At 40.7% G+C, this 25,281-nt stretch overlaps 1 protein-coding gene across 4 annotated transcripts in view; it reads left to right on the top strand.

Annotated features, from left to right (window-relative positions):
• ntng1a (netrin g1a) overlaps positions 1 to 24,518 on the top strand; it is a 114,485-nt gene extending 89,967 nt beyond the window's left edge. The window contains exons 5-8 of one of the 4 annotated variants that reach the window (XM_067486828.1): positions 2,733 to 2,759; positions 11,589 to 11,756; positions 15,355 to 15,489; positions 22,261 to 24,518. In XM_067486828.1, the coding sequence (XP_067342929.1) occupies positions 2,733 to 2,759; positions 11,589 to 11,756; positions 15,355 to 15,489; positions 22,261 to 22,508 (578 nt within the window). In that variant the 3' untranslated portion in view covers positions 22,509 to 24,518. Of the gene's footprint in view, positions 1 to 2,732; positions 2,760 to 7,990; positions 8,036 to 11,588; positions 11,757 to 15,354; positions 15,490 to 22,260 lie in introns of all 4 variants that reach the window. The other 3 variants (XM_067486830.1, XM_067486829.1, XM_067486831.1) reach the window with 3 other exon arrangements.
• The last annotated feature ends 763 nt before the right edge of the window (positions 24,519 to 25,281 follow it).

Genomic DNA, 25,281 nt, shown 5'->3' on the forward strand with positions numbered 1-25,281 from the left:
GATTTCAGGATGGCATTAGAAGGATGGAATTGTTTTTTAATCTGTCTGCAGACTCAAAGACCGTTCATTCCACCTGGCATCCCAACAAGATAGACGGAGAGCAAGAAGGTTAGGCCAGAGGTAATGGAGGAGTCACGGTCAGGCTGGGGACATGGTCTACGTCAATGTGAAAATGTGAATCCCTCTCCAGAGTCTGTGTTTGGTTTGTTCATTGTGGGCCACTGTAAAAACATGATAGGGGACCCACCCCCTATGTGGACGTCAAAGACTAAATAAAAGAGAAGAAAATGCAATAATATTTATTTATTCCGTGAGTACACACAAAAACCGAATGATCAGTTTTATATTCAATCGATCCCTCTGTATCTTAGGCCCCCACCAGTGCCACCACCACGACAAACCAAGCCGACATCAAAGACCTAACACAGATGAAGACCCACTGGTGCATTGGGTCACATTGACTTTTTTTTTGTCATCGGCTTGGATTGTTATTGCCTTTACACAGCTTTACACCTTTAATGCTCTAGCAGAACCATCTTCCATGGATGTTGGTGGAGTCATGACAACTGACCTTTATTTGGGTCGGAGACGCCTGCACTTCCTTGGATGTGTTCCTTGCCTCTCTTTTGCCTTTCTTCTGGAGTATTTTTTAGAATGTTAGTGTCATCCTACGACCCGTGGTCTAAAAGTCTCTCTCTCTCTCTCTCTCTCTCTCGCTCTCTCTCTCTCTCTCTCTCTCTATATATATATATATATATATATATGTAAACAGATGTAGAAAATGTAGTGTCTGTGTTTTTCACTGTTCTGTTGAATCAGTGTACAACAACGCTGCCAAGTCAAACTATACTTTGTGATTAAGGCGATTGTAATTTTGATTGTCCTTGCACTCGTCCTTCCTCTTTTCTGGTTAACATCTGCCCACCCTTGAGGTTTGACACCCATTAGCTCCATATGTCAGCGTAGCCTCCTGCTACTTCACAGCTCTCAGGCAGGTCACAGATTTGGCTGCTGTCAGGCGGAGATCAGAGGAAGACTGATTGAATGACAGGAGTTTGATCACAGTCCACGTACACCAAAAAACACACACACACACACACACACAGTTTGGAAATCCTCATGTTTCCCTTGAGTACTTGGAGATAGTATGTGATAACGCCATTAGATGAAAGACCCACCACAAAAATCCTGCACAGATGCCTTCTTGCCTCCTCAGCTTCCTCCGCCGTAGGTTGGTGGCAAGCGGATGACGAGGGAGATACAAGCGAGAGAGAGCCCTTTAATTCCATTTCTTCTCTGGTTTTACGTGGGCATATTTCTCCTATTGCCCAGCATGCCTCCCCTCCCATGGTGCTTGTTTTTGTGGGCAGACTGCCTTATTGAGGGCAAGGGGTAGAGTGAAAGGGAGGGCGGGCCTCCATTCAAACAGATGATTCGAAAAAGCGGAGCTGGCATTGATGTTCAGAAAACACATTCCTCTTAAAATGAATGCCGAGCAGAAATACCACACCAGTGTGCTCGTGTGCTTTTTGAAGAATAATAACAAGCAGAGAAGAAAGCTTGCAAGCGTTGTCTGGGCTCGAGTGTCTCTGAAGCCACCACAAACGTGTGAGCCCTTCATATTTACATACGTAATGAAATATCAATCCAAGGTGTCAGCAGTTGGTTGAGATGCTGAAATGAACGGCTCAAGAAGCCTGTGAACGTCTCAATCTCCTCAAATCCACAGCCAGCCATTGTCCTTGTGTGGAACAGATCTGGTCACCATGGGGATGAGACAGACTGTATTATCTGCACACTGGCAGTCTAGCAAAAGGGGGTTGCTTGATGGAGGGACGGACAGGCAGGCAGCAGGATAAGACATGTCCTCTGCTGGCATCACAGGCAGAGCTTGCGATGTATGATGCTATTTGATGTGTGTGTCTGTGGTAGCATACGTTCATTGTATCATTAAAAATTAAAATAAACGAACGAATGAACTGTTTTTGCTGTAATATTGTGCGGCCATCTTGCTTTAGGTTGACTGTCCTGTAAGATACGACCATATTGGTAATTTGTACCACAAGCCAAAACCAACCTAAAAATCCATGCTACTTTTTGCCAATGTCTGTACTGAAAATAATACTGTCACCTAGTATTTATAACCCCCCCCCCAATTCCAAAGAAGTTGGGATGATGTATTTGATGATGATCTCATCAACCCTTATTTTATTCACAATAGAATATGAAACAACATATCAGGTGTCGAAACTGAAACATTTTACCATCTCATGGAAAATATTATCACCTTGTTCCAACTTTTTTGACACGTGTTGCTGGCATCAAAGTCAAAACAAGCTGTTTACCATTGTGCAGCATCCTCCCTTCTTTTCATAACTGTCCGTAAACATCTAGGAGTTTTGGAGACAATGTGATGTAGGATTGTAGCTGCTCAACAGTCCTGGTCCTTTGTTGCTGGCCAAATGTTTTCTATTACTGAAATGTCTGGACTGTAGGCTGGTCATGTCCGGCATCCGGACTCTTCTCCTGTGAAGCCATGCTGTTGTGATGGAGGCTGCATGTTGTTCAGCATTGTCTTGCTGAAATACGCAATGTCTTCCCTGAAAGAGAAATAGAAATGTGTGGTGCTTCCTTGTACGAAACATTTGTCTTGCACTTGATGAACACTAGCAGCCACGTTCAGATTTTGATGCCTTCAGTTGACTTGTTGTCTCTCTCTTCCTCTCTTGCAGGTATTCCTAATTCCATTGGTCCAGTTAGTAAGTAAACACTTAGAAATGAACCATATGAGTGTTTGATGCTTTGCTTTGTGCCACCCTTCCATCCCTGAACTAAATAGCCAAGTGTTCATTTCTGATTTTAATCTTCCTATGAAGTATCACTCTACCTTTTTTTGAGAAGAGTGATAAGCAGAAGCTCGGGGCCATATTGTCATGATATGTGCATATTAATTTACTTTGCCCACACTCAACTCAAACAGATAACACTTGCCTGGCTCTGCATGTTGAATGCCATTTGTTTTTCCTCCCTCTCCAATGCATTATAAATAAATAGCATCTAGACTTTATTAAAGTGCCAAGACCTCTCTGGCAGTATGATGTCACAGGGGGTCATTTTAATATAAGCCACAAGCACCTCGGCTGGTATTATCTTCCTCAACCAGTAGCCCCTGAGGAGGAGAAGGAAGAACAGAGGTGCCTTGTCTAAAGTTACCGCTGCCTGGAAGGCTGTGTGGTGCAGGAACCATAGGACTGTATTGAACAACTCAAAGTACATTCACAGCCTGGCTCAATTCTCCTTAATCTTTTCTCTCATTGCCTCATTCTTACTTCGATTCCCGGGGCAACGGATTGATTAGTAAAGTGCCTCGTCCCCATCCAATCCTGGACCCACATAGACTGGCCGGTTAAAAAGACATGCAAGTTTTTGATCAGACTGCCCAGCGAGAAACTTAGCTTTTAAGTGATGATAAAGACAGCAAAGCCTTCCTGCAACTGTTATCTCTGTGGTAAAACATTGTTAGTGGCTTTCATGGAAGGGTCCGGAAATTTAGACACTTTCGCCTCCGCATCACAAAGCCAGATGGGAATCATTTCAAATGAATTATCATTTAGCCTAAAGAAGTGATTCCTGTACAATTGTTTTTTCTCTGCACATCTTTTACCTGGAAGTCAATTCATATACTGATTATGACATTACTTTGATTCAAAATATAAAAACTATTACTAAAAATAATAACTCTATAATAATAATAATAATAATAATAATATACAGTACTATTTTAGAAGTTTTTGTGTTTGTTGCTTAACTAAATGAATTCTTTAATAATTATTAACTTAGTTTTACCTTAAATATTTCAAATTTTAAAATCCATTCTCTCTAAAAATTCTATCATAATTTACTTTACAAAATTGTGGCGACAAAGGGACACGTAAATAAAATGAGCAGTAATAGAAGTTTAAATGAGTAAAATGTATGAATTAAGATAAGCAATTAACTAAATCCCACACTAAGTATTGGGTTTAAAAATATTATAGAAAATTTGGAGTTGACATAGTCAATATAGTAAATATCAATTAATTTAATTTAATTCAGACTATAACTTGTTTGTGTTTACTAAATATGTGGGTAAAATTAATTGCTTTTACTAGAAATACTATTAAAATTTTTATATGATTTATATTTATTACATCAACTAAAATTTCAGTTTTACACAGCTGTGGCATGTTATTATGACACACAACAAATGCATTGTTTGGAAATTAAGCCAGAACAAATACTTCGGTATCGTACACATACATGAAGAGAGAGACTCGTACTGTAGACAAGCGTGTCCACAAGAACCAGTCTAGTGTTTAGCAAACCAGCATGTACTGAATGTACTGAAATAGAATTAAACAGGAATTGAAATGTAAAGTTACCCCAGAGTTGTGTTCATATTTTCTAACCTCTCCTCTGTGTATGACTGCATACAATGTTCGTGTATCGACAAAGAAGCATAGTTTCACCTTTAGTCAATTTTAATTGACCTTGCATTGTTAGATTGTTAGACATTTTCTATTCAGTGCTAGATACCAGCTGAGAACCTAGATGTCACGCTGTCTTCAGTTAGGTTTCCGTAACGGTGCTGCTATACAGCTAATAATATATATATATATATATACATTAAAAAAACATTAGACATGGATTTGTCCATCTCAGGGTTAGAGATATGACACCTGACAGTTCTGACACAAATGCATTCTTATGAAGCTGTGCAATTTTGTGGACAGCCAAGTGCAGCCCAGCTCTGAGTCTTTGTGAAACACATAAACTTTCAATCTGCTCTTTCGTTCAGACAAAATCCAATGTGGTCAAAACCGAAAAGCTTCGGCTCATTTAACATGCATGTGTTGTGAATCCGGGATAAATGGAAGCCATTTAAAACCAAAGAGTGTCCATTCATTTAAAATCTGTAAAGTTTTTTGTCTTTGGATTGTCTTAATTTTAAATCTGCTCAATATAACTGGACAGTTTTTCAGCAAAAAAAGTACTAAATTTATTCAGATGTGATCCTTTAACTATAATTTGAATATTACATTGTTAGTCATACACCACCTTAAAACGGGACCCAAAGAGGGAATTTTCTTCCCCTGGAATAGTGTTGACTGTTAATGATTTCAGCCAGTCTTCAGGTCAGTGTAACCCATACATGTCTTACTTTCAACAGTACTCCATGGGCGCACGTCCTTGTAAGCGATGACAGCTTTAATATTGGCCCATTTATTACATTCAACTGAAAGATCTGTGCAGAGAGCAGTTGGAACGAGCCTGGTTCTCTCTGGGACCATCAGGGCTCACTTATTTTTGATCAATGAGCTCTTTGTGGTGTTCGACCTGCATAGTAGATTTTATGACACCAACTTGCATCTAAATGTTATCAATCAACTACTTTAGTCTTGTTTATTTGACTTTAATAAAACCACCAAGTCTTCTAATCTAACTCTCAGCCAAAAAAAAAGTGTTTTTTAAGAAAACTGATTTCCCAAAAGCTAATTCCTGATTCTGGATTTAACTTGCTTTCAATTTCACTTTTGCTTTCTGCTCAAGCGCTACCTAGTCAAGGTTTTACCAAAGGACACTTGCACAACATATGCACACGTCTTGTTTTCATCACTGAAATGCTAAGATGACCGCTGGGCATGTTTCCCAAAAGAGAGGCCCAGGTTGCAGACAGATTGTTCTCTGGTGGCTTTTAATCAGGCATTAGAGTGGCAGCTTACACATGAAGTGAACACTGCTTATAAAGTTTGATGCTATCTCATGAGTCGGAAATGGACATGTGGCCAAGAACCAAACCCCCCCCTCCCCCCATTCTTGCTCATCTTCCACCACTGCTCCTGCTCGACCACCTCCTAATACCTTAGAAATGCTTCCATCCCACACATGGCCTTGCCTCGAGCTTAGAGTGTGTGCATGCTCATATATGCTTCATCTATATGCATACATATTCACATCAGTCCTCTCTGTCCCATCCAAATGTCAGGCCAGACCATGTCCAATGGCTGTCCTTAAATCCTTTACAAGGAGAGTGTGTATGCTTATACGCATGTGTGTGTGTGCGCGTGTGCATTGGGTGGGGGTGGGTGACGCAGTAGGGACACTGACACGTCTTCACGTCTCATCCAGATTGGCCTGCAGGGATTTAGGGTTTCTTGTCACACGCTAAAAACTAAACAGTCGTTTTTTTGTAAACCTCAGTGAGAAGCGTAAAGCTGTTGCAGCTGTATATGCTTTATTTATTAGGAAAAGCGAGAATAAAGTGGACAAACGCAAGGTTAGCGTGTCCTTGAGGCTATGTGGATAAAAAGAAAGCACCATGTTGTTGTTTGAAGGTAATTGAATTCCTTATTGACTTTTCTCAATTCTATTTCAAGTTTATTAAGCCAGGCAGAATTGCCTAATGCGGACCATTAAAGTGAAATTAATATTTAAAAAAAACAATTCTAGCTCTGCAAGATTGCATTTCATTATGGATATTGCATTGATTAAAATCCGTCACCGCTCATTTGGCTCACCTTACCTGAATATTCCCCAATACAGAATAATTAATAGAACCCCAATGTGTATCACATCCAGTCAATTGCACTGAATAATTAAAAATGAACTTAGTTTACCAATTAGGCATTAACGATCTGGACAGTGTGGTTTGCCAATTGCCCAACACATAGTGTATGTAGATACTTTGTGTTGTTGTCGTAGATTAATTGTTCGTGTCCTCGCAAGTCTGTTTTGTTTATGGCTCTTCCACCAAGAGCTTCGCACGGCAACCAAGGTCTAAGACCAAAGAGTCCGCAGCCATTTTCAGCATTATCATGCCCCTGAATGGTAAGTTATCGGTCATTATCAGCTGACGGTTATGCTTTGGTAGGTCATCTACCACCTCCTGGCAAAATTATTGTGAGCTTAATGTGTAGGAAGTTACTACTGTCCGTATTAAATATTACGGTGCTGTGCTGACAAAACTGAGAATTGAAAAGCCTGTGTATGGAGGAGGTCGGGGCAGATGGATAGGTCCCAAAACACAGGACTTAGAGACAAGAGACACCACTTTTTGTCCAATGTAATATTGCTAGTCGATGTTGTTTCTGTACTTTACCCATTTCGAAATTTTGAAACAATGATTTAATGTGTAAAATGCCTTTCGGCCTTATGAGCAGTAGTCACATTCTCCATTCACCTGTAGTCAGGCTTCTTGCCAAGACCCCACTGGAGGTTAATTACCCATGATTACATGATTCATGGAGTCGGTAGCAAAAGGACAGAAAGATCAAGTGAAGAGATGAAGGAGCACAATGACGATCCATAATCCTGCCGTTGCTTGAGTCCTCTCCATTTCCAACCACAAAGTATTTCCCTGACACGGAAATACTGACTTGTATGTAATTATGAGGTTATGCTACCCACAGCAGTCCGTCATTCCCAACACCTGCCATTATTTATTCATTGTTATTCCTCCACCAGAAATACACTGTAATTAGATATTGATTACATAGTCGACGTGATGAATTAAACAAAATGCCCCCTAACGACTTAATTCACTACATAGTTAGACTCGCTTGTCTAAACCATGACTTAAATGCAAAGTTTAAGAGGGTTTTATCTTATTTTTTTCTCTTAAGTTTGTCACTCATCTTAGCCATTTTCATAAACACACATATACTGCAAGCTCACAGCAGTTACACAAATTGCATACAACACATCTCCAATGTCCTTTAACAAGTCTTTGGATGCATTCTCTTTGCTGGTCCATGTCCGCCCTGCCCCATTGTATTTGCTGCTATCTGATTTAGTGGTTTGAGTCATGCAGGATATGTTCGTGTCTCCAATTGTGTGTGTCACTATCACGTAGTCCCCCTCCCCCGCTCCTTCCCCTCTCTCTAGAGTATCTGTAAAGTGCATCACCAAAAGTGCACATGAATAACTCCTGGTTTCTCTCAATTGCACGCAGTTCGGCCGAACGTGTCATCCCTAGGTGTCGCTAACCGAAAAGAAGGTAGGCATCTAAGATTATGCAACCACTGTGTTTTTCCACAGATTTTATTAACCTAGAGTGTGTTTTATACTGTCGCAAGCAAAAAGTGACTCTTTAGTGGCTAAGGATATTTGTGGGTAGCAATCAGAAAACTGGTCTCGTCCACGGTGACGGGTTTCGGCTCAGCAGAGGCTTGTGTAACCCCTCGGCACTCATGTTGCAACATGTTGCAGGGCCGTGCATTGTCCTCTTTGCACTGCACACTGACACATACACATTTGAATTAGGTGCAGAGCTCGCAGCCCCCATCCTATCTCATTAGGAAGAAAAGCAGTCGAGGTGTCATGCTGGTTTTATGCAGACGGATGTTAGCTTCAGCGGATGGGGATGTGTAACCAGCAGGACCATGACTGTAGCCAAGCCCGCAGAATAAGTGTCAGGGTGCTTACAGTCTATCAACCAGTGCGGAGGCTGGGCCTATTAGTTCTTTTTCCCATGGTTTGTTTCACGAGCAGAAAAGGGGGATTCATCAGGGGATCGATGTGTCCACTGCGAGTCAGTTTCCTCACTCACACTCCTGTGCACAAATTTAAAAGGTGGAAATTCTCGGCCGGTCTCCACAGAGGTTGGAAGCGATGATTCGTCTTAGCAGGAGATTTCTGTCAGGGGGAACCTACACAGAGACTTTGGGAATGTTGCAAATGGAATAAAGCATAAAGGATGGACCTTATTATTAGAATTGTGCAGCATCTGAGGCGTTTGTAACAGATGCTGCTACATGCAGCCAACTTCCCTTGGCAGTGTCATACCTTATTTCCCAGTGCCATCATTCATTATTGTGTATATTTCATTTTTTCTAGAGTTACATTTATTCTTAAGCGTGATGCTCAGCATTTGGAATACTTTAACTTTTTTTACGTTTTGTGTTTAATTCCAATATCATGTTTTATTTTATTTGTTTTTTTGTTTTTTTCTTTTGATTTGTCTAGTAGCTCCTCAGGTTGCATTGTCCACTGCCCCTTCCGTCCACGTTGCAAACAGCAAGCGAGGTAGGAGCTCTGGAATTCATTGAATACTTAGACCCCCGGCCCCCGTCCACCCCCCCTCCCAAGCTTTTTCAGTGTTTCTGTCAGCCCCCTACCCCCAGCTGTAAGTCCCCCTAACCCTGCAGCTCTCACCTGATGCTCAGTCCTGGACTGATTGCTCCCACTGTCTGGGGAACATTGAGGATTCATTCATCTATGCAATGCTTTCTAAACACCATAAAAGTCCCTTGAAATCACATCTCCTTCAGTGCAAATAAAGAGGATGTTTGAGTCTACAACTATTTTGGGGGAACGTGTATGTGAGTGTTTTTATTCCCCTCGTGTGCATGATTTATAACCTTAGCCTATTTCTGGAAAGGAGATATTATTTGTCTTTGTGTGTGTGTGTGTGTGTGTGTGTGTGTGTAAAAGTGAGGTATCTAACAGAGATAGCTTACAGTCGGACATAACTTTCTGCTTTAAGTAAAAGGAAGACTGGACTTGCTGCTCCTTCATTTTCAAGCCTCTTCAGGTTGTTAGTGGTCAGACAGAGAGTCCTGACCTCAATCCAAATCCTTAATAACCGCAGTCCTTTGGACAAAAGCCCCTCTCGCCATTCGCTCCTATTCTGGATCTGTAAGTGGGCTTTGTGTCCAAGCCACTGCCAGCAAGGCTTAAGGGTCACATCTGTCTGTGCTGTGACACATGGTGTCAGTGGTCACTCAGCGTGGCAGACTGATCCCCACTCATAGAGCTGAGCTGGACCTGCCCCCCCCCACCCCTTAATTCTGCAGCCCTTAGGGCAGGGCTGCCAGTGACTATCATAGACGGCAGCATGAGGTTTCGCAGTCCAGCTGTAACTCCATGCTTCTAATTTAGCATGACAGAACACTGTGTAGCAGGCAATGACACACTCTCCCAACTGCAGCTCACCAAACACTCACTTGTCTTGCTCTCAGAAGAAGTTGGGTTAGAACAAGCAGAGGTGGCAGTAAGTACACTCACTTGAAATTTAAGTAAAAGTGGAAATATTGCCAAGAGTGGTACTGCACTACAAGTAAACGTATGACTTCAAATTCTTTATTCAAGCTGAAGTACTACAGAAAGTGCATGCTCTAAAACTTTCAAGTATCCCCCTAAAGAGATTTCTCGAAGCATCAATTCGAGGGATTACTGATGTTAAAAAAAGTATTTTAAACTCTACTGAATTTGATGCATGAATGTACAAGTCATGTCCAAATCATAAATACGGTTTCTGCAGAAATCTAATTCATGTACAGATTCAAGGTAAACCTGGTTTATGAGTGTTTACTGGGAAAAATCATCAACATTTGTTTCATTTTTTCTAATAACAGAATTTAGGTTAAAGAAAATGTTTCCTCTTAATGTAAAGCTTAACAAATAAACATACAATCGTAGTAATTGTTAAAAAAAAAAATGACTAAGGTCTCTGGTCGACCATCTTGCTTCTGGCTCTATACTGAGCAGTGGTGTACTCAAATATTTTAATACTTATACTGATACAGTAATTCCCACAGTGTAGGAATATTTAAAATTTCTTTCTTTCTTTTTTTATAACTACAAATGCTCCAATTGGGAGGGAGAGGTGGAGCATAGCAGATGGTAGATAAGCAGATAAGTAGAGCAGGAAGAAGGGGGGGGGCTGAGTGGGCAAGAGTGGATTAATTTTGAGTCTAGGGCAAGCAAGTTTTGTATCTTTACATAAAAGTACATAAAAGTATTAGCGGACAAGTAGTTTACATATCATAGTAATACGTCAATATTTATTTGTTAATTATTTTTTCTTAAGAAGTACAATATTTCCTTCTGTATTGTAGTGGAGTACAGTTAAGTAACATAACATGTAACTACTCAAGTAAAGTACCTCAAAATTGAACTTGAGTAAATGTACAAAATTACTTTCCATCGCTGGTAACAAAACAACCATCACGCTTCAGAAATTAAGTTTCGGGTTTCTTGGAATTGACATTTGATTACAGAGGACTGTGACCTGAATTATTAAAAGTTTCATCTCAATGCCTCTTCCATATTTTTAGGGCAGATAAACCCTGACACTTGACACTCGAGTGCTCAATTACACACACACACACACACACACACACACACACACACCACTCCTGACTTGAACTGCCTTACACTGTGTGCTGTTCCCGATGTGACTGTGTCTCTGTTCCGTCTTTTGGGAGCCTTCCTCGCCTCGTGTTATGTTGTGCTTGTGTTGTGCCTCTACTAACGCCGTCTTTTTCTAACTGTAGCTGTGACCAGCCTATACCAATCATAAGCCACCCTCCCTCTCATCACCCCCCCCCCCCCCCCCCCAGCACTGCCTTTTCCTCCAGCCTTCATTTCTAACCTTGCATGCCGTGGCGCCTCGCTCAGTCTTGCTAACCCCACCGCCGTGACACTCGCAGCAACTGCAACAATTTCTACACTTCCTGCCGCGTCTCTCTCTCTCTCTCTCTTTCTCTTTCTTTTCTTTCTTTCTCTGTCCCTCTCTTTGCTCACTCCACTTCCTCTCTTGTTGCAAGACTGCGAATGCTTCAGCCACTCCAACCGATGCAGCTACATCGAGCTGCTAAACACCATCATTTGCGTGAGCTGTAAGCACAACACTAGGGGGCAGCACTGCCAGCTATGCAAGCTGGGCTACTACCGCAATGCCTCGGCAGAACTGGATGATGAAAATGTGTGCATAGGTTAGTCCCCCACCTGGGCCCCTATCACTTCCATTCAGCTTTTACAATCCCACACACTCTCCTCATCCCACCTCCTGTCTTTGAATCATCACCTGAGAAAGAGTCACCTTTCATCCCCCAACACCTCATCATCCGTACACCTTCCATGTTTTTCAGTGGTCTCCATATCTTCCATTTGTGCTCCTTCTGCTTTTGCACAATGCTGTCACTCATTCACCCTTCTCAGATAAAACCAGTGTTTTGTAGAAGACAGTGACTAAGGTTTAGTAAGACATTGAAATGTGATGTTCTTCAAGTATGGCCTTCATCCACTATCTGCAGACTGATTTTGGCTTAATGAGTATTTATTTGATCATTACTGATTAATGCTAGTATGATTGGATTCAATTTTGTAATAAACACAAGAGATAAAAGGATGTGCACAAAATAACAGAAACACCTAAAATGTGAGAAAGAAATCTCTTAACCCTAGATTATGTATTTAGAAGTGGGCCCGTGCTCTGGTCACACCTTCTTTTCAAGAGTCACTTTTTTGAATAGTCATAGGAGGATTAGGTTCCAATGCAACGTAGTTTTTGAATAAACGAATGCACTGTTAGATTTATTACCTAAAACGGAGCTACAAGGAGGTGGAGGAGTTCGCGTGCATGGTTAGGATTAGCAAATGGTTTGAAAGGACTGGGTATGGTTAGAGAAAGACTGTAGTTTTGTTTTAATGTAACTAAACAATGTTATTGTGATATTATTAAACCCGACCACTATTTTTCTTTAATCCCAGTCAAGTGCTATAGACAATCATAAAAAACAATGTTTGATAAATAATTCATTTAAGCAAACTGGATGCTGATCAGATATATCAGTAGAAGAGAAATTCAATGTCTGTGAAAAGTTTACTAATTAAGTATCAGTACATTTGCAACTTGTCATTAAATATAATTATCAACATATCCTTATTATAGTATTAAGAAAATGTGTGACATAAACATTACAGAAGATTGCAGACCAATATTAGTAATGACCAATGTCTCATATTTCTACATGTTTGTTTTCACTTTTTGACTTTTTCACTTTTAGTTTTTTTGTATGTCATTACATCTTAATTTGCAGTTGTTTAATGACACTAAAAAATAACCCATTCTAGTTTTTCTCTGTGAACAAATTACTATTCACATAAGTGGATATGAACGTCTATTAATAAGCTTTTTCGTGTGAATTCTTTTCCCTTTTTTTTGTAGAAATATGCTACAAAATAATTATTAATTGTCTTTATGCTTTTCAAAGCCTCCTTTGACCCAGAATTAAATGAGCAGCATCACCAGCACTAACACAAGGCAAAAACAAAAGTTTTGAGGCTCACTTATCCAACTAGTCATAGATTTCGGATTGATTATGAAGATTTCAAACATTAAAAATAGTTTTCTAGAGAGCTGGACAGAGCATTTAGTAGAGTGTAGCAGGTCAGGGAGCACCAGCTTAATGGTTGCACATTATAAATGTAAACTTGCATTACTGTCACAATCGCCTGTGGGGTGCAAGGTGTGGCCCTGCACTCTGGTGCAGGTCCCGAGCCTGGATAACATGGGAGGGTTGTGGCAGGAAGGGCATCTGGCATAAAAACTCATGCCAAATCAATGTAAGGTGAGGGCAAAATGCTTTATTTGTCGTTATACATCCAAGGTTTACAACGAAATTCCGTCAGAGGATCAGATGGAGGGTTAGTCCTGAGCCCCTGCAACTAACCGCGCCGCCACTATGGGCCACCCTGACCTGGTCCCTGACACACTTTTTTAGAGGTAGCACTGAATTGGAAACCGTAGCACCTGGAGGAAACCTACGCAAACACGGCGAGAACATGCAAACTCCACACAGAGAGGCTCTGTCTGGTCTGGGGATTGAACCTCTTCCGCTGCGCTGCCAACATGTTCCACAGTTGCGACCTTTAAAGAGACGAGCCAAAAGCCAGTTCTGGCCACCTCCACACAGTGTTGTGCAAGTCATTTAATTTAACAAAAATACATACAACTCTAACTTCCATGGGATGAGAACTGATGATTACTTAAAAATAAATCAGTTTGCAAATCAAAGCACAGAAGAAACCATAAAAACCATAACTCTGCTTACCTGATGACCTTTTCAAACAATGCCTTATGCTCACACTGACTTCTCAATCTGACAGGTGATGAACATTCAAAAAATCAAATCATAAATGGGACGGTGATGCTACATTTGAGTGGATACCCATTTAATGTAGCCCTTTCAGCTTAAAACCAGTCTTATGTCTATGGTATGTATGAATTAGAGAGTATAAATAGTATAAATACTGGATACAGACTACTAATATGTATTTAGGAGTGTAACGAATACCTGGTGTTTCTGTTATTTTGTCCATGGCCTTTACACAGGCTTTCACCCACTTTATGCTGCATCATCTGTTTGTATTTCGTGTATTTCGAAAGGGAACATTTTAGTTTTCTTTCGGATTCTTCAACTACTGTAGCATGTGGAGTGAGAGTTGTGCACACTTATTGCCAGGTGAGTCCTGAGGGAGGAGTCTGACAACTAACAAGAGTTCTCAGAGAAATGTCACAGGGAAGTCACACGGCCGCTCAGAGGTGCCACACAAGTGCGTATGTCATATACATGAAATGGCCTCAGGAGCAGCAGCTGAAATCTGTCACGAGGCATTAAGAGTCACCGAGGCGTTAACTTCACACCAAAATCACCAGAACCCTGCCTCTCTCTCTCTCTCTCTCTCTCTCTCTCTCTCTCTCTCTCTCGAGTGCTCCCCTCCCTGTTTGTCAGTTGCCGTCACCTCGTTCCTCTTGCCTAACCCCCGGGAGTCACTCGGGTACAGCTAACACCGCCGCAGAAGTTGCAACGTGATGGTCAGGGATGGCCGGAGTACAGTAGGTGTCACTCTGACTGCAGAGTGCTCCGGTTGCTGGAAAGCCAGAAGGTCAGCTGAGTACAGGACACTGGAGACACTTCGCAGACTGTGTTCTGAGAGCAGGCTGTTGAATGGATGTGACAAAGGCTTAGGCCCATTAAGTGTTGTTATTGGTGAGGAAATATTTGAAGGTTAAACCAAATTCTGATGTATCTTAAGCAGGATAAAATGAGAGAATTCCAAAAATATGCCCATTTCAATGTACTGTCCTCTCATTCCTCTACAACCTCGACACCCTCTGTGTTTGTTTCATGCCATTATGCATCGGATATGTGCCCATCACATTTCCCGCCTCGTCTGTCCATCTTTTTCTCTCTTCCTGTATCAATGGATCAGATTTTAAAAAGCATGTGCAGATTAGCCCATTATCTAGAATCAAAGCTACTGTTAATGCTTTGCATATTTGCTCATTGCACACTTTTCAGTATAACAGTAAACTACATATGATAATTAATACAAATTTTCTTTTAGTGATTAAAAATGTGTTCATGCATCTAGAACCAATGTCACCCTTTTCTCATTCTTTCTCCATTAAAGTTGAAATGGTAGCATTTTTGAGCTCCTGATAAATCTCGAGGACTATGAGGATGTGGAAGTCAAAGCACCACTTTGTCTGCAGCCTGTGTGTGTGTGTGTGTCTTGTTTTTTCAGAGTGTAATTGTAATCCCTTTGGCTCAGTCAGTGATCGCTGTAATGGCACAGGATTTTGTATATGTAAGGAGGGCACTACAGGGCCTAGGTGTCAGGAGTGTCTACCCGGCTATTTGTGGGACAATGGCTGCAAATGTAAGTAGAACCGTAACCTTCCTTCCACCGCCGCAGCTCCTGACTGTCCTCCCCTCAGCTCTCTGTCTTTTTGCTCTGTCTCTGATTTTTCTCTGTGAGATTCCTGAGCTTTGCCTGAAAGCCTGTGGTGCACATGCGCAGAACATTAACGCAGACCTAACCGATAACAAGAGCTGACCCAATATACTAAGCCATGAACACAAATGATGTCGTGCCAGCAGGTGCCCTACAGTATGTTGCTCCAACGCAGAAAATGCACTGACACAACAGGACGCATGCTGCTTGCTAACTCAGCTAACCCAGCTATGGTGCGACTCAACCACTCAAACAGCTGAGTCGATGTTGACAGGCTACCTGATCAGTTTGAGTCTAGGACAATGTCATCCCGCACCAATGTTCGGTTCTTTGTTTTTTGCTTTTTTTCCCAGTCATGTTGAGTTGCAGCCCATTTCTAACTGTCTGAAAGTTTATGTCTCCACCAGTCATTTTGTAAAACATGCCCCGTGGAGCCGTTTCATTTTTAAAAGGTCACCAGCTTTTTTAGTTTCCTTCGAGTATAACGTCAGTAAAAACCATGAAGTGGACACCTTTGACGAGCGTATGAAGCATTTAAGACATAAATCTACGTTAAACAAAGCTCATACTTGTTTTCTGCTGGTTTACTCCAGTAACTAATCGTTCAACCAGCTAATAATTGCTGATAATTGGCATGTAACCAACCATGACAGACTTGTTTGGGACTGTAATTTTGCTATTTAGAGACTATAGATATACAGACTGTATCCACATCCTCTGCCTCCTGTGTGTGTGTTTGTGTGTTTATTTATATGTATGTATATTTTTATATATTTCACCAATTAGTGAAACGTTTGGTGTCCTTATGTAACCCTGTCTCCTACATTTTTGTCCAACTTAGCTGCAACAGTAATTCTGTTTTTGTTGGGAACCTAATGTGCTAATTCACACCAACTTTTATTTAACAGTTGTGTGTTTAGATTAAGGCAACAAAACCCAGTGAAAACAATCATGATCTGACCGAACCTCAAACAAACGTAATAATTTGTTGCGTGTAATGTTGCATCTTGCATTTGCCTCTATCAAGCCGGACTACAGTGTTGTCTAACCTTAAACAAGCGCTGCAGTCACAAATACTGAATGTTGTTCTGCAAGATCGGTTCGTTTGGAGGCGAAAAATGTTCTTAGGGCACAAATTATTCATATCCTTGTAATTGAATTTTAGTAGCATGGCTGAGTTGTCTATGACATGTTCATGCAAACAAAACAAAAAAGGCTGAGATACTCTGATCCAATCAGGAGTCTGAATAAGATCAGTGATATAAAAACATTCAGCAAACTAAAGCCTGAAAAAATAAGAGCCGCTTTATAGCAAGAAGAATGTAAAGAGAACTATGAAGATCAGCTTCAATTTAGACGGAGGTTAAAAATCTTTATAACTAATTATTTAGCCTTAGTCAGTGTGCAACATGCTGGTAAAAAGGTGCTTTAGGGTTCATCGGGATTTAAATTCAGTGTAAAAGCAGTTTATTTTTGTTGTTTCTGACACATATGGATCATTGAAATGCACTGGTTTTGTCTCTTTCTTAATTAATATATTCAGCGTGTATAGTGTGATTACACAGTGTCAGCTTGCACATTTACTTTGACAAACAAGTAGTTGTGAAAGCTGCCATGGCTCACATCCACTGACATCGTAAGATGGATCCATATACAAACCCTGAGGCTTTACTGAAGGAAACCTATAGCATGCTGAGCAGCACAAAAGCAGTGCAAGGCTAAGTCAAACAGGTGAGAAGTCATGTACAGTGAGAGATGAAGAAGTGAATTAGAAAATGTGTTAAGTATTTGTCTCCTCGAGCTCTAGCATGCGTCAAACGTTTACTGTTCCCTCAGTAAGATCAATGACGTTTATGGATCACGCCTGAAAATGTGCAAAATGCAAAATTTGCACCCACTTTTATTTCAGTTTTCACATCTGACTTCATTCCCCAGATTGATTTGTTTTAATCATGAAAGAACATTGTGTCATAAGCCCCAATATGTGGTTTAGGTTATATTTATGAAATCATTTCAGTCACTTGGACCTTCATCAAGTGTCTGGGGAAGGGAAGTTATCATTTCACTGCCAATATTAAAGCATATTGATGATGTTCATTATGTGAGTTTTAGTTTTTCTGCAATTTGTAAAATTTGGGAATTTGAGAAAAAGGGGAACAAAGCTCTGCTGTTAGAATTTGGTGCAGGTCCGCTGTGTTTTATTGCACTGCACTAATATTGTGGAGAAATGGGTCTTTTTTTCCTTCTCGCTGCATTTCTCCCTATGTTCTTGTTGATGCTGTAGTAACTTACATTTCCTCTAATGCTCTGGCAATAATATAAAAAAGCTAGTTTTAGGCAAAAAATTGAAAAATAATTGAAATAACAAAAAAAAAAAAAAACTCATTCTCACATTGACTGCACAAAATGTTGTCCACAAAAAGTTGAATATAGAAACTAGCTGAAGTAAAACCTGCACGGGGAGCTCGAAAAAACAGTCTGGAAACTTTGCAGCCTTGACCTTCTGTAGCTTCTCTGCTGCTGCGGTATTTTTGTTGTGCGCCCCACACTCCATCTGCATGCAGACTGAAGGATGCAATTAAAAACCCAAATCTCTCATCAAACACATCACGGTCCCAGACAGGCACACCTAGCTGATCGGTCCCGTCTCTAAATATTATCGTTCATATCAAATGCAAAGCGGCAAATCTTGTCATTTACTGCCTGTGCTGGCTCTGTTTACATGCAGAGAAATTGTTAATGTGGGGGAGTGAAGGAAGGTAAGTTGCAGAAACTCTCTGAAGGCTTCTTCGTTCCCCAGCTGACTGTTCACTCACATTTAAAACATTCAGCTTTACTGTATCTGACGCATGTTTTCAAGTCCCTCTTCCCTTGGAGCAAACAAGGCTTCCTTATCCCTTCAAAGAGCCACATTATCTTTAATCTCACTGCCCGTACATCTTTGACACCTGGTATTGATGCGTCTTTTTAAATAATCAATGGCTCTGTTTTATTTGGGGCTTTAACTTTGTTTAATTGGCAACCAATGGAGCACTCAGCCTGCAGGGCTCACCCATTACCTGAGCTTTCCTTTGAAGCTTGCTATGCAGTGCTGAGCATCATGCACAAATCATTTTTACACTAAAATCAAAGGTCACTCAAAGGTCGATAGCTGTATGTGCACATAATGCACAACAAGTGAACCATCAGGAACCCTCACCTTAAAATAAACATTAACTCTTAATTGAACTAAACTCAGTGTGTAGGTATATTGAATGTGGTCTGTGATGGTGGAAACTATGTAACTGCAGTCATCTGTGGAGGAGTGATCAGTCTGCTCGTGACTTTTACCTGGAATTCCAACAGGTATTTAGGTTTGGGCATCTTCTATATTATGTTTTAAACAATCCCCATAGACACTGAAACCAAGAATAAATTCCTGTGAGTGAAGAGGAATCTCTGTCAGTCTGCAACCTGGATTTGCTTGTTGGTTTGCCCCAAATCCTCCTAACTTTTTACAGAAGTCTGATGTCCAGTGAGTGAGCGTCTCTAAGCACTGCACACATGTAAGTTCATTTGGGACAACATTTTTTTACCAGCCTGTCAGCCAACTCTTTTAAAATTCAGAAAGCAAGCAAAATGCTGCGTCTGGCTCATTTGTATTTCATCTTTTTTGGACAACTAACAGAGGTCTACAGCGTAGATGAACAAGTTAACCTAGGTTACGGACTGACAGAGGGAACTCATTGTTAGATTTGACACCTCTGTTGGGGTTGTTGAAAATGGAATTGATATAGAAAACGAGCAGCATTATCATGTTATGTAAAACAGTCTTATCAAAGTCTGAATAGTAAACACAGGTTTTCCATCTTTTGTAATGAAAACCAAATTGGTGATACGATTCATGTATTGTTTGAATACCATAATGTATTACAGAGTATTGAAATTAATATAATTGTTGCAGCCAAATACTGTTGATAAGCTGAAGGTTAAGAATCTGTTACCTTTGGGTATTTTATTCTTGCTGTATCCCATTGTCCCATTACTTTTTTGTGTTCTTCATACCATGTCATCATGATTATAGATAAAAGTTAGATTAAAAGCATGAATGAAGTTGGTGAATAGGATCAAAAACACAGGCCTTTACAAATAGCTGTCAGCATCTCCAGTTCTAAGAGAAGGAAGCCATTTGATTCTATTGATTTGCTCCTTCATTTGGCTTTGCCTCTTTTCTGGAAGATAGTAAACCATTTGTAAGTTGAGGCTGAATGCAACCTGAGGAGAACATTTATGCTGTCGATGGGGCTACTGGAGCTATTGTTAGCTAAAATTTACTTCCAAATCCACTCTGTATTAAACAATGCACTTTGCTTGATACTAAAGTCTGGCTGGCTATCAGTTAACATTGGCAAAATGCAGTTAAAGCTCAGTCCTAGTCCAACCAATGATTTCATTATCACAGTATAACCATAAAGTCACTGCCCAGGTTGTCTTCAAGCTGTTGTCTTCCAAGGAGGCAATGTCATCCTGGTGGAAATCAAATGACTCACTGTGGATTCTCAGAGCAAACCTTTATCTAGAGTGTTGCACACGGCTCACTTTTATTTTTGCACAGCATTTCAAGTAATTTGTATGTTAGATTAAGAGCACAAAGGGCTTAGAAGGAATTATCCCCAGAAATCCACGGCATGTTGACATTTTATTAGGTGATGGATATAAGCTGGACAAGATGAAGGATCCCTGTCTAATTGTAGTGATTTTATCAAGGCCTCCTTTAGACAAAATCTCCTTCTCTTCCTCGTCATCTTACTGGAGACTTTTTTTTATTACTGAGTGGAGCTGTTTCTTCACGATGACCAGAAGATTTCCCGAAGCAACAAAGATACTAAAGTCACTTGATTAAAGTGCTGAGTAGTTGAATTAATCGTGAAAATGTTAAGTTGATTTTTTTTAAAATACAAAAAAGATCAAGGTGGAGTTTAGAAGTCTTACTGTATTTGGGTGTAGTTGTGCACAATAAGTGACAAGCTGTCACCCAGAGCACAACAGCAGCTCCCATCTCGGCAGCCAGCAGAACAGACGGGGCACACAAAGTATTCACAGAGTCAATGTTTTTTAACAAGCCTCCCATCAAAGCCCTATTTGGCGATTCCTGGGAGACAGCATGCATGCAACCTTCAGTATTAGGAGAGAGGCCTGATATTTGTTATTGTGATATCTATGTGCCATAGAGTTCATAGATTGCTCACCGCATTGTTTTCCTCTCCCGTAAAAGGACTGAAATGGGGAGAAGTGGCCCTGTGTTTATCACTGTTTATTTGTCTCTGTTGGTTTATTAGTTTGTGCTGCGCTGCTTTGTTTGCCTCCAGCTTGCTTGACAGCTTGCCTCCGCTGGGAATATAGTGGCCTCGCTGTCCCAGCTCTAAATATACACCAATTTTCACCTGACGTTCAGTTTGTCTGAAGTCAGTGTTGTTTGGGGAAAAGCCTTAAAGGCTGTGAGGAAACTGGATTTCTGTGCAGCGGATGTGATGCAGCTTTAATAAGGTTGATAGAGAAATGAAATAGAAAGGTCATTGACTCCTACGACACACGGGATGATTGCTGCGTGTTTACATGCAGAAAGATACAGTCTGATGGGTTCTACAGGCTTTTGTGGTCATTGTCATTCCGATGGTTTCTGGAGAATGAGACAGTCCCGTAGTGGCATCTTAGGCGATTTGTTCCGATTTGATATGGTATGCTTCTGCACAGGGTGGCTCAGGGTCAGGGGTTCACGCCCCCCGGTCACATGTCAGAGTGTCCCTAAGCAAGACAACGAACCCCCAAACCGATCAACTCCAGCCAGTGAGGTTGTGCAGGAACACGCGATGGTTTTCCGAATCAATGCGTAGACCACGTGAGTCGATGTGGTGAATTCAAGGCTGCGGAATAAGAGAGAGAAAAAAATGATAACGTATGAACTGCAGAGTGTAAAGGAATCCTACCTATACATGCCACTTACTACTTTGTGTCAGCATGTATATTGCTTAATAGCATGCGGAAACACTAGCTTGATCAAATATGTTTATTAAAGCTCTGCATGGTAAATATGATACAGATAATTAGCTTAGCAGCTGGAAATACTGGTGGGAACCAACTACTCTGGCTCCTTTTAAGTGATGAAGAATCCAGCTAATTAAGTAATAATTCATTTTATTTTTTTATTTTTTTATTTTTGTATAGGTTACAGGACTTTATAGAATTTTTGTGAAATGCGAGTAAATTGTTTTACAGGTTTCGTGTGACTATTTGTAGAAAATATTTTTTTTTCACATTTTTTCACTTAAATGTTTAACTTAATGTAAATGTGCTGGAATAGCAGGTTTCCCCTATTTTTCCAGCTCTTTATGCTAAGCTATGCTAACCAGCCGCTGGTTCCAGCTACATGTGTATTGCATCGAGGGGAGGGGGTTTTAATCTTCTAATTCAACTCTGTGTATTTCTGAAGAGGAGTTTAGAAGGATCCAAACTGGAATAATATGTGGCGACACTTTACTTGAAGAAAACCTGCAACTTTTGATAAGAATCCATCCAGAATTCATATTGGAGCAGTTGTATAGAATAGTTAATAGAATACAATCCTATAAAATGCAATTACTATTTTCATACTTTTTCATGTAAAGTATCATCTAAAACTCTCCACATGTCTGACTCTCACTCCCTTCTCCTCCGCAGCCCGGGTGTGCGACAACGAACTCCTCCGCTGCCAAAATGGTGGAAGGTGTGTCAACAATGTGTACTGCAGCTGTCCCTCAGACTACACAGGCCTGCTGTGTGAGAAGCCCCGCTGTGAGTCGGAGCTCGGCGGCTGCAGGGACGCCAATTCGGGTCAGGACACGCTGCCGCTTGTGTCCCCCCTCAGGCTGCTGCTGCTTGTGCTGCTGCTGCTGGGCGAGGTCTCTTGCTGGCCCGCAGTTCTCTAAAGAGACCTAACACTTGGTGGGAGTGATATACCCCCACCCCCCACCCCCCCTCCGCCTCCACCATAACCTTCCCAACCCCCTCTTTCAAATAATCAACAACCATTAAACAAGAACAACCATGAGCTTTCCGGACTGTTCTGAGCTTCTTTGCTTTCAGACTTAATGGACACTCCCACTGACGAAAAGGGAATGTGCCAGACAAACGAGTGCAAGAACTTTCATTTATTTTCACAGAATATATAGAATGGAATACATAATTCTAAAGATGCCAGATATTATTATAAAAAAGACAAACTGAGCGTTTGGCTAATAAGAGTAAAATACGCAAAGAACAGTAAGCCTCCCTTCCCCCTCTAAGCCATACCAGGTACTTGAGCTCCTTCTAGTTTGAGAAGGGATAACTGAAGATGACAGACTCCTTTCTTATTGCCACGGCAACAACAGCTGCAACCAATCAGCTCTCGCACGAGCCGACAGCGGCCGGCGATTCCCCTGGGATGTTTCTGGGAGTTAATGTTGGCTGGACTGACGCCGAAGAAATATGAAAGAAACTGTCCCCCCTCCCACCACCCCCATCCCCTCTCCACTCCCCCCCCCCGTAGAACGGCAAAGTCTCTGAAACACAACCTTAACACTTAAACACAGCAACAAATGGAATGAGGAGTAAACACAGGAAGCATTCTTTGCTGTCAGTGCATTGTGGATAGAAGGAAAACTGTCCAAACTGCCACTTTGTGACACAAAGCCCCTCCTTGCCTACTTCCATGCCCGCTCTAACCTTTCTGTCTCCCCCTCAAGCTCTATTTTGTCCTTCTTCCCTTTCATTGTCCCATCCAGAACCGCCCTCGCCATGCTGCCACTGACCTGTGCTTTCGTGAACGTTACTCTGTAAAACCTCTGTTGGTTGAAAGATTCCTTTGTCTGATGTTAGTGATGCACATGTGTAAGACGCTCACTCCCCCCTCCCCCTCCCCCTCCCCTTCTCTAGCCCACCACCACTCACCTCTCTTCCAACTGGAAACTCAAGTAAAGCTCTCTAATTCTGTTCTATTCGAGAGCCCAGATGCTCGTGGACTGAGGATTATTTTCACCTGAGCAGATGAGAAGTGCTTAGAAAACTATTGATGTATTTGCAAGTTCTTTTCTCGACAGAGCAAACGAAAAAAAAAAAATATGAGTCATGTAGTCCTTTTGTATCTTTGCCGAACTGTGATTGAAAAAAGGCAGCCTTCAATGTATCCAATGAAAACATCCAAATGCAGAAAAAAACTGTATATGGTTTTCTTCTCCATTTCTTTCATTCACTTATTTTATTGGTTTACTTTACTTTTAGTTGTGCAGTTGATTTTCCTTTGTATTGGCAACGTGCTGGCATCAAAGAATATAAGTTTACATATACAGTATTAATAAAGTGTAATAAAATCCCACCAAAGGACATTATAAATGTTTTGTTCTTGCTTTAACACTTGAGAATTTAAGTGAATAAAAGTTTAAAAAATAAACCGAGTGGATCATCTGTTGATTGAAGGTAGGTTCTGCACATTGTTAATTCTGTTCTTTTAATTCTGCTTGGGTGTTGGTTCGCGTTTTTTCCAACAAAGCCAGCTAAAATATCTTTTTTATCTTCTCTAGATAACTGTATACTTGGCCGTCAGTTCCAGTGAATAATCATTCACGCTAAAAAGAGGAACATGTACAACAGCAAAATTAGTCTGTACGCAGCAGACACTTAAATATATACTTAACCGATCAACCTAATAATTAACAAATAAGAATTAAATATATGCATCGATGCTTGTTTCTGCCAAGAATGTTATCATAATGGCATTGTTCTTTCCTTGATATTTATTCAAAATTATCTGGATATGATGAGAAATGTAAAAACGTTTAAAATAATGTCATTATTGCAACTTCAAACGTAAGCTACACATGTATTGGGATTGACCTTGAATCATCAGGGGAATTATACTGTATGCGATCACCACATTACCACAGAGTTTGATGAAAATGAAACTGCCTTTCAATATATATTAAGTCATGTTGTCTTATAAAAGTTTTAATAAATTGTATTTTTGTCAAGAACTGAATTTACTGTGACTAAAGTTATAGATGCAAATTTTGGGGATATTTATTTAGTAGAAAAGGTCTTTAACTTGTTGTGGAAAGGTGCCGTCATAGACTGCTTAGTCACAAGCAGATGTGAAAGACACGTAGTATGAGATGTCACATGGTTTAACACAGTGTCAGTGTTTGGCTGCCTGGGTGGGTTGAGTTTGAGTCTCATGCTACAACTAGAGCTTGATCACCAAAAGATGCATAATTTAAGTTTCTATCAAAGTGAATTTGACTGGTTTCACATTCCATGAGACAATGCTGAGCTAATTATTCAACTTGAGTGGACTCAGATTTATTCAGTTTAAAATCTGTCAGTGTTTGTTTTCCTTTTCTTTCAAATGACAGGTACAAAGCATCATGATATAGTAATACTTTTACAGATAGATGTAATGGCATTTACAGGCCAAAACATTATGACCACCTGCCTCTGACACGAAATTAGAGCATTGCTGTGTGTGACTGAGTGAGCTCAGAGTATTGTCAGTGCTCATACTGATCTGTCTTTGGTGAAAAATACTTAGGGCAGCAGAGTTCGTCCGGGCTGAGTCGTTTTCCCTTAGTTTAAATTCTATTGAAAAGCAAAATACATTTGTTACTTTTCTTTTGCTTTTTGCTCCTACAGTCTAAAATGCTCCAAACCCTAAAGCTGCTGCAGAAG

Source organism: Channa argus, chromosome 19, assembly GCF_033026475.1.
Source record: "Channa argus isolate prfri chromosome 19, Channa argus male v1.0, whole genome shotgun sequence".
NCBI lineage: Eukaryota > Metazoa > Chordata > Actinopteri > Anabantiformes > Channidae > Channa > Channa argus.